At 41.1% G+C, this 10707-nt stretch overlaps 1 protein-coding gene and 1 long non-coding RNA gene across 2 annotated transcripts; both read left to right on the top strand.

Moving 5' to 3' along the window:
* The first annotated feature begins 4065 nt into the window (after positions 1-4065).
* Positions 4066-4759, top strand: LOC126777307 (cathepsin Q-like). The gene is made up of 2 exons (XM_050500311.1): positions 4066-4306; positions 4629-4759. Exons 1-2 carry the CDS (start codon positions 4066-4068, stop codon positions 4757-4759), a joined length of 372 nt encoding a protein of 123 aa, XP_050356268.1.
* Positions 4760-5181: 422 nt separating this feature from the next.
* Positions 5182-6182, top strand: LOC126777139 (uncharacterized). Its single transcript, XR_007670016.1, has 3 exons — positions 5182-5273; positions 5776-5873; positions 6110-6182. It is a non-coding gene; the product is annotated as an uncharacterized LOC126777139 (long non-coding RNA).
* Positions 6183-10707: the final 4525 nt, after the last annotated feature.

Here is a 10707-nt window from a genome sequence, read left to right on the forward strand (position 1 = left end):
GGGAAGGCCGGGTCGGAACCGGCCCCCCAGGCTTCGACGATGGCCGCCTCCTTCGCCAACTGTCCGTCGAGGCGACCCAGGCACCAACGCGGACGACCTTTAATTCTCCCAACAGTGGGCCGAACATCTGAACGAGCCGACGCAGAGACATCGAACCAAATATATCGGTGATCCGACAGTGTCTTCACGCCAGTCTCGACCCTCCAATTTTGAGTAGGGCGGGCCAGGGCGTTGGACGCGAACGTAACGTCCACGATCGATTCGCCTTGCTGCCGCACGCACGTGCTCTCTGACCCACTGTTGAGGACCGCCAGTCCCAACGAGATCGCCCACTCCTCCAGCAACTTACCCCGGGCATTAGCCACAGGAGAACCCCAAGCCGTTGATTTGGCGTTGAAGTCCCCCGCGACCAACACCGGTGCGGGCGTTGCTTGCCCGATCAGAGTCCCGACCTCCACCAGCATCTGCTCAAATTCGCCGTAAGGGTTAGTCAAAGCCACTATTGCATTTTAACTTTGACAACACTGCATTAACTAAAGAGCAAGTACAATCTGAAATTAAAACAATCTAATATTAATCACTGTTAATAAACTAACTTCCTTTTCTTAGTTGTTTACCTTTCCAATACCAATTCCGCTTGGTATTGGGCGGATCGTAAAAAAATATATTTTTGTAATGATACTTTAAAAGCTTTAAAATTTTTAAGACTATAAAAATCATTTAAAATCGATTAGAACAAACTTGGAAAATTTTGAGTACACAAATTTTCATCAATTTATACGACCAATAATATTGCTATTCAGATGAACACTATTATAATATTATTCGTGCAGGAATCAACCAAGACAAAGTTATTTTATCACAGAAAACCTTTAAAAAAATAACAAATATTTTATTCATCATCATTTCAAGTTAAACATGGATTTTCAAATTATTCAAGATGAGTATATCTATGATATGATTTGTAAAAAAAAAGCCTTTCATTATTCATTTTTAGCTGTCAAAGTTTAAAATATTACACTTTAATAAATATAATAGTTTGGACTATTTTTGGCATGCATTTCAGTTGATTAGGCTGTGTGGATCTATCTTCTTAGGAACGAATGGTAAAAAACGAAAATAATATTACTGACGTACGTAATTGTCATTCATCATTTAATCTTCTGTATGTGGCAGCTTCTTGATTGTCTATACTAATATTATAAAGAGGTAAAGTTTGTGAGGTTGTAGGGGTAATCCCGGGTAATCGTGATCTATTGAACCGATTTTGAAAATTCTTTTACCGATAAAAAGCCATATCATTTGTGAGTGCTGTATATAGATTTGCAAAGTAAGTCGGAGGAAAAACGGTCCAACGAAAACGATGGGAGATATACGATCGAGTTCTAGAGAAAAATTGTAGAGTTTGATAATGCCTACAAGAAAATCAGTTTTACAAGTTTATATTTAAGTAACAAAAAGCTATTTTTTATATTAAGAAAAAAAATCATTAGGTTGTTCGTTGGTCAAATTATCAAAAATTATGAATTCTTATCAAAATAAGTAAACTTATCGTTTAAGCACTTGGCTTAAAACAAAAAACTTTTCCCTTCTACTGCATATAATTTGGACGAATGGTTGAAGAGATAGGTATGGTATAATCTATTCAGTGATGAGTAGATTACAAAGGATCCAGAGATACAATACTGCATTGCAAAGATGGCCAGCTAAAAAGAGTGTCTGAATTACATCGCGCTTACGATCCCCTGCAGTATTATTTGACTTATACAATTAGCGAGTTTATAGATGATAGAACACCTTGGTTATGAAACGACCGTCTTCCGACTATATTTTTACTATTTTTATTATACTTTTTTTATAAAATTTGAAAACAATTTCAAGACATGATAATAAAAATATACAAAAAAAACCGTTGAGTTTCTTTTGCCGATTCTTCTCTGGGCAGATAATAATAAAATATAATACTTTAATAACTGTTTTTAATTTTAATTTTGAATAAATTACTAAAATATTAAATGTAATTTATTAATTTAAATTGGTACTTAACATTTTTGCATTGAAAGAAAGGACGACTGTGCTTTTTGGTTTAATAATAATACAGTTAAACACTAAAATTTTAAAACATGTTTTGAGTTGAAAATTACAAAGAACTTTGTTCCTGACGGCACAATTTTTATTAAATCATGTTCATGCAATAATCTATGAAGTTAAGTACACTTATAATTGACGAGCCGGTTGGCATGTTTAGTAGAGACTTGCATTTCACGCCTATGGTTGTGGGTTCGATTCCCACGCAGGACAGACATTTGTGTGCATGAACGTATCTGTTTGTCCTGAGTCTGGGTGTAATTATCTATATAAGTATGTATTTACAAAAGAAAAGTAGTATATGTAGTATATCAGTTGTCTGGTTTCCATAGAACGAGCTCTGTACAAGCTTAATCTGGAGTCAGTGTGAATAATGTCCCAGGATATTTATTCTTATTATTAATTAATATTCATATCAGAAACTGTTTATATGTGTGTGTGACTGTGTGATACATGTATATTGCTAGTGTGCTTATTAAATAACTAAATAATTATTAGTATTGGTTTTAAATAGGACGTATAATAGTTAATTGAAATAAGCAAGAAAGTGCAAACCATTAATGCAGCATCCAGAACAGAAAACGGAACTGTCGATTCAGAACAGAAAAAGCAGTGCAAAGTGGCATGCAACAAGCTGCAGCATCAACAGTAGCAACAGAAGCAACAGTCGCAGTTGTCTAGACAAACAGGGGCAAGACTTCAAAACAGCAGAGCCTCCAAAAACTCCATCTCAGCAAGCACTCTTCAGTTGACTTCACCAAGTCACGTGCTGTGAAAAAAAAATACTTATAACAGGTATTGCATAAATACTTAAAAAAAGCCGAGATGGCCTAATGGTTAGAACGTGTAAATCTTAATTAAATTCGGTCGATTACGAACGCATACAGTTTGAGATAGTGTTGGGAGTTACAAGTTTATTAGGAAGCCGAGATAGCCCAGTGGTAAGAGTGTGTGAATCTTATCCGATGATCGTGGGTTCAAACCCGGGCAAGCACCACTGATATGATGATGATGATGTTTGATAGTGACGAATAACATTGTGAGGAAATGTGCATGTGTCTAATTTCATTGAAATTCTGCCTCATTTTTTTTTTAGAATAGGAAGGTGGACGAGCATATGGGCCACCTGATGGTAAGTGGTCACCAAACGCCCTTAGACATTGGCATTGTAAGAAATGTCAACCATCGCTTATAGCCAATGCTCCACCAACCTTGGGAACTAAGATTTTATGTCACTTGTGCCTGTAATTACACTGGCTCACTCACCCTTCAAACCGGAACACAACAATATCAAGTATTGCATTATTATTTGTATTCTACCAACCCGCATTGGAGCACCGTGGTGGAATAAGTCCCATACCTTCTCTTCAAAAGGCAGAGGAGGCCGTAGACCAGCAGTGGGATATTAACAGGCTGTTTCTGTACTGTACTGTACCGTAACAGCCTGTGAATGTCCCACTGCTGGGCTAAAGGCCTCCTCTCCTCTTTTTGAGGAGAAGGTTTGGAGCTTATTCCACCACGCTGCTCCAATGCGGGTTGGTAGAATTCACATGTGGCAGAACTTCAGTGAAATTAGACACATGCAGGTTTCCTCACGATGTTTTCCTTCCCGGTAAAGCACGAGATGAATTATAATCACAAATTAAGCACATGAAAATTCAGTGGTGCTTGCCCGGGTTTGAACCCACGATCATCGGTTAAGATTCACGCGTTCTTACCACAGGGCCATCTAGGCTTTTTAAGACTTTTTTAGACTGTACTGTAAATTTCAAATAATTATTTATGTGATTAAAGTTATTAAATTGGTCATTTTAAAAATTCCCAAATATGGAAACTAATTTCTTAATTAGTATTAAAAAAAGAATGACAACGGAAGATCATTATTTATACCTATAAATAATAAAATGAAGCTTTTAAAAGATACAAGCATATTAGAATTAAACCTTGGCATTCAGTATAGTCCGCAAGAATATCCTGATGCAGAGTTCAAGGCTCATATCGTCCGGGAACCGTGCTGGCGCGACCGTTCAGTTGGGTCTAAACTTCCTTGCGGACCGCCTCGACGAAGAGATGAGCGACATGACGGGGGTGGCGCAGGGCGGGGAGCGTGAGAACGCCGAGGCGTTCCCACACGCGCGCTCGTCGCTGGCGGCGTACGAGCGGCGCCTACCGGACAGGTTCGACTGGCGAGCGCTGGGCGGCGTATCTAATGTGCGATGTTAGTATCTCCAAATACTCATAATGTGACTACATTATATATAGTACAATATATCCCTCTTGAGTTACTATGATGTGAGGGCCCCAGGCTAACATCAGGCTCAGAACTCTACACTGTATGTAGTTCTGTTCTGTTAACAGTAAACACTTCAAAACGTGCACTAACCCATAGTAATGAAGTTGGCAAAGTAAAGTTCTTCAAGTGCTTTCCGAAATAAGCAAGTTGAGTCACTTATAACGTATTTTTGCGTCATGTCGCGTGTTTAACATTACCTTGTTGTCACACATAAAAAGAATATTATAATAAGATTTAAATGGTGCAGTCCAGGGCACCACATGCTCGTCGTGCTGGACGATCGCGGTGGCGGGCGCGGTGGAGGGCGCCCTGTTCCGTCGCACCAAGCGCCTCGTGCCACTCTCTGAACAGAACCTCGTTGACTGCGCAGGCCCGTGAGTATTTCATAACCTGTTCATTTGTGTTCATGTTCTAAAAGCACTATCAAATAATGTAGTGTGTAATTAATGTAATTAAATAGCGGTATTCTTTAAGGGCCCTACTCATATTGTTTAGTTAAACACTGATTCCTTTCTTACTGTTATACTTTATTTGACTTTTGAAAAAAATAAGACTTAATTAAACATCCCTTGTGTCATTTTAGTTTAGCAACAATGTGTTTACGTAAGTCTTTAAGAAATATAGGCGTTTGTTAGATTTTTTTTTTGATTTCTCGATTATAGATACTTTTTGTGAGTTCAGTTACCGAGGGATGCCTCTGCTTTAGAATGTACTAATATATCTTTCATCATGCAAATAATCTGCAGATCGCACTTAGCATTACATTATGTAAATAAGTATTAATATAATTTTTCGCTACCAGGTGGAGCAGTGCAAAAGAGATATCGCTCAGCCCGTCACACGTATCAGCGCACACGTCAACATTACTAAATACAGTGTTCCGGCGCTACAGGTCAATTGTTATTGATTCGTGGCTTATAAATATATAAATATTCAATAAAATAAAGAGTTTTGGCTATTTTGGATCATTTTCCTGAAAGACATTCGGTTAAAGAAGTACTAGTAAAGTGTTTGTACATACGTAGGCAACTCGGCAATATTCTTACTTTTACTGGTGGTTGAGCTATGTGCAAGCTCGTACCTACGTACCACCCACTCATCAGATATTCTACCGCAAAACAGCAGTACTTGGTATTGTCGTGTTCCAGTTTGAAAGGTGAGTGAGACAGTGTAATTGCATGCACAAGGGGCATAACATCTTAGTTCCTATGATTGGTGGGGCATTGGCGATGTAAGCTATGGTTAAAATTTCTTACAATGCCAATGTCTATGGGCGTTGGTGACCACTTACCATCAGGTGGTCCATATACACACCAACCACCGATTCTATAAAAAAATACTTCCAGCGAGTGCCAGATTACGAATCCGTCTAATGAAACTGAAACATTTCTCAGGTGGCCATCAGGGAGTACGGACCGGCCGTGGTCATCGTGGACTCGTCAGCGAAGAGCTTTCAATTTTATAAGAAAGGAGTTCTCTATGATGATCGTTGGTCAGTGTAATGAGTTGTACACATTTATAAATAGTATAACTGCTTCGTACTCTAACAGGCTTTTATAATTTTGACGGTAATTTGGCTTCTATTAAATTTGAATTTCTTAGTTAATTTATATATAATAAACGTTTACTCGAATCGAATTAATGAAATCTCTTTTTTGATGACATATTTTTTTGAAATCCTGCCTTAATTTTTAAATATTTGTTAATTTTTAAATTGTATAATTTCAGTTCCAAGAAAAGTTCAAAACACGCAGTTTTAGCAGTGGGTTGGAGCCAAAAGAAAGGCGAGCCGTACTTTATATTGAAGAAATTTTTTTATAATTGAGTTTAATTTATTGCAAAAATTAATTATATATAATTCAGAATAATTATATTAATTCTGTTATTTGAATATTGTAACAGTAGATAGAATATTTTGACAATAAATTAAACATCAAATATCATGTCTTTAGATCGTTAGTCATTCAGACAATCTCTCAGCCAGGCCGAGTCTCGAATTTTTTTTCCCGGAACTCGAAAATTTATCGGTACTGATAGCCTTAGTATATTGGTTGCGACCGGCAGGCAATAAATAAATACAAATGTTATTTTAGAATCAATTAGTTAATTAAAAGGTCTCTTTTTCCAAAAAGACGTCGTCGTCCGTGAGACGTGGATAGGAGGGGTAAGTGAGAACGCCGCACGTATTCGCACGCGCCTGCACGCGCACGTACCCGCCTTCGCCCCAGGCCTCGGACCACGAGTTCTTCAATATAAAGTAATGCTAAAACTGCGTGTTACTGTAAAACTTTTTTTTTCAAGTATAATAAAGGTAGCAATGTTTTATAAAAACAATTATTTGTAGCAAAACAACTTTATTTAAGTATTATAATCGTAAAGATGAGTCATTCTGCTTTTAAAAATCATAAACCCTTAAGAAATGCATGAAATGTTTAATATTAGGACACTTTGATATCGAATACCTTATAAATAAAAAAAGCTGAAAAAAAGTAATACTTTCTTTTAATAAACCAAAATTTTCGAAGTAATGTAGATAAATACATAAGATATAAAAATAGTAACATTAGAAAAATCGGATTTATTGACTTAGGGAGTGACTTAATATCGACATGTGAAATTTAAAAAAATGGGATAACGTTGATAATAAACCTACGGTAGGATTCGGTGGCACGGTTATTCATTCGCTGGGATGTTAATATTTTAAAAACAAAGGATAAAAATTATGAGTAACTATGAGGTAGTCGACAAAAATGAAATAAAAATAGAATTAAAAGCTGCTTCTAACATTACAATTAAACAAACAATAGGCCAAATTCTACTAATTTATAACGATTACGATTCGTTCCCGATTCAATTCCGATCAAACTATGACTAATCTATATTTATTCGGATCGGAACCGAACCGAACCGATGTCAATCAATTAATCAACAGCCAATCGTTGTCCACTGCTGAACATAGGCCTCTCCCAAGGTGCGCCAAAGCTCCCTGTCCTCCGCCTTCCGCATCCAGTTGGTGCCCGCCACCTTCTTAAGGTCGTCGGTCCACCTGGCTGGAGGGCGCCCTACGCTGCGCTTGCCGATTCGCGGTCTCCACTCTAGGACTCGTCTACTCCAACGGCCATCGGTCCTACGACATACGTGACCAGCCCACTGCCACTTCAGCCTGCTAATTTTGCAAGCTATGTCGGTGACTCCGGTTCTTTTCCGGATAATCTCATTTCTGATCTTATCCTTCAAAGATACTCCGAGCATAGCTCGCTCCATAGCACGCTGAGCGACTTTGAATTTGTGGACTAGTCCCGCAGTTAGTGTCCACGTTTCGGCACCGTATGTCATGGCAGGTAAGACGAATTGGTTGAAGACTTTCGTCTTCAAACCGATGTGATGTTAACATATACCGTTGTGTCAAAACCAAACTTAATTCTTAACCCTTATAGCAATAGTCGATAATTAAATTGAATAATAGAATAATTAAATTGAATTGCCGTGGAGTACCGGCTTAGAATAGTACTCCCCCAATCTCATCCCGTGGGTGTCGTAAGAGGCGACTGAGGGACGGGGAAAAGGGGGGATGGGCAGCAGCGTCCCCCCTCCCATAAACATCTTACCCCCTACTGCGCTCGCCAACACGCCTGCCCAGCGCGGCGAGTATGGGCAAACCCCTCCCTTAATGGCAGATGCGCCCAAAAAAAGGCCCCCAGTTACCGGCAAGCCCGCTAGGCCCGACCAAGGTAGCGGTCGCGGTATCGGCAGGGCAGGGGGTGCTAAGAATCACCGGTTCACGGCAGGCTACCGTATAAAACGACTGAAAATGGCAACGTATAATGGACGCTCGATGAGGCTGGACCATCACCTCGCCGAATTAGAAGTAGAGTTAAGTCATATAAACTGGCATATACTGGGGTTATCTGAAGTCCGAAGACAGGGGGAGGACACGATAACTCTAGAGTCCGGTAACTTACTCTACTTCCGCGAAGGTGATAACCTCTCCCAGGGTGGTGTCGGTTTTCTAGTCAAAAAGGATCTCATTAGCAGCATTGTGGAAATCAGTAGTGTGTCGAACCGGGTAGCGTACCTTGTCCTAAAACTTTCCGACAGGTACTCCCTGAAGGTTGTACAGGTATATGCGCCAACTTCGACATACTCTGATGATGTGGTCGAAGCGATGTACGAGGACATCGCAAAGGCCCTCAACGACACCTCGAGGGCCCACTACAATGTTGTTATGGGAGACTTTAATGCTAAAGTGGGAGTACAAGATAGCGGTGAATCGAAAGTCGGACCTTACGGCTTGGGCTGCAGAAATCACAGGGGGCAAATGCTGGTAAACTTTCTCGAAGCGCAGGGGCTTTTTTTGATGAATTCTTTCTTTCAAAAAAAGCCTCAGAGGAGGTGGACCTGGCGAAGCCCCGATAACGTGACAAGGAACGAGATAGACTTTATCATTTCGAATAAAAGGCACATATTTAGAGATGTTTCAGTGATCAACAAGTTTAATACCGGAAGTGATCACCGCTTGGTTCGAGGCACTCTAAATATCAACTTAAAAGCCGAAAGATCGAGAATGATGAGGTCTACTCTCCGACCTACCATGCTCCAAGCTGCTCAAGGCTCCGAAAAGTTCCAAATGGAACTTCAAAATCAATTCACCGCGTTGGAAACCATAAGCAGCATTGATGAGAGAACCGACACGCTGGTCAAAATACTGCAAAACACATCCCGCAAGTGTTTTCCGCCACAGAGAAGAGACAACGCACCAAAACTCTCTGCTGAGACACTCGAGCTCATGAGAAAACGACGAGAACTACCATCGTTTTTGTCAGATAAGGCCTTAAACCGAACAATAAAAACGCTGACGCGACGCGATCTCCGACGCTCCAATACCCGTGCCATCAAGGCTGCGATTGAGCAAAATCGGGGATCGAAAGTGTTCGCTCGCAAGTTTGGGAGGCCGCGTCTGACAAAACTTAAAACTGAAAATGGTGGGGTCGTTACCTCTAGGCCTGAGATTATCGGAGAAGTAGAGAGGTTTTATGGGCAGTTGTTCTCTTCAAGATCGGATAAACCCCTGGGAATCAGTATTGATGACCAGCGCGCCCCTCTTATGCGCCATTACTCCGAGGAGCTCCCGGTCGTTGACCAAGAAGAGATTAGGGCGGCTCTAGAACAGCTTAAAAACAACAAAGCTCCGGGAGATGACGGAATCACAACAGAGTTGCTTAAGGCAGGCGGGACTCCGGTCCTGAAAGAGCTAGCAAGCCTCTTTAATTCCGTCATCCAACATGGCAAGACCCCGGAAACGTGGAGCGGGAGTGAGGTGGTACTGTTTTTCAAGAAAGGTGATAAAACCCTCTTGAAAAACTACAGACCAATCTCCCTCCTGAGTCACGTGTATAAGCTGTTCTCAAGAGTCGTCACGAACCGTCTCGCCAGACGACTTGACGAGTTCCAGCCCCCAGAGCAAGCCGGCTTTCGATCAGGCTACAGCACCGTGGACCACATCCATACTGTTCGGCAGATTGTGCAGAAGACCGAAGAGTACAATCAGCCGCTGTGTATGGCATTTGTGGACTACGAGAAAGCCTTCGACTCCATCGAAACCTGGGCAGTGCTCGACTCATTGCAGAGATGTCATATCGATTGGAGATATATCGAGGTACTGAGATGTCTGTACAACGCCGCTACAATGACTGTCCACATCCAGGACTGTAAGACGAAGGCGATCCAACTGCGCAGAGGGGTGAGACAGGGGGATGTAATATCCCCGAAACTGTTCACCAACGCGTTGGAAGACGTTTTCAAAACGCTGGATTGGACTAGGTATGGAGTCAATGTAAACGGCGAGTACATCTCACACCTTCGATTTGCCGACGATATCGTCATCATAGCAGAGTCGCTGGAACAACTCACCGAAATGCTGCGTAGCCTAGGCGAGTCTTCCCGGTGTGTCGGTCTCGGTATGAACTTGGACAAGACCAAGGTCATGTTCAATAGGCATGTCGTGCCGGGACCGATATACGTCGAGGGGAAACCTCTCGAAGTTGTTAGTGAATATACCTACCTAGGACAAATAATACAAGTCGGTAGGAACAACTTCGAGAAGGAAGCCGATCGAAGAATTCGCTTGGGATGGGCAGCATTTGGCAACCTTCGTCAAGTCCTCAAGTCGTCTATACCGCAATGTTTGAAGACGAAAGTCTTCAACCAATGCGTCTTACCTGCCATGACATACGGTGCCGAAACGTGGACACTAACTGCGGGACTAGTCCACAAATTCAAAGTCGCTCAGCGTGCTATGGAGCGAGCTATGCTCGGAGTATCTTTGA

The sequence above is a fragment of the Nymphalis io genome, chromosome 22 (assembly GCF_905147045.1).
Source record: "Nymphalis io chromosome 22, ilAglIoxx1.1, whole genome shotgun sequence".
In the NCBI taxonomy this organism is placed as follows: Eukaryota; Metazoa; Arthropoda; class Insecta; order Lepidoptera; family Nymphalidae; genus Nymphalis; species Nymphalis io.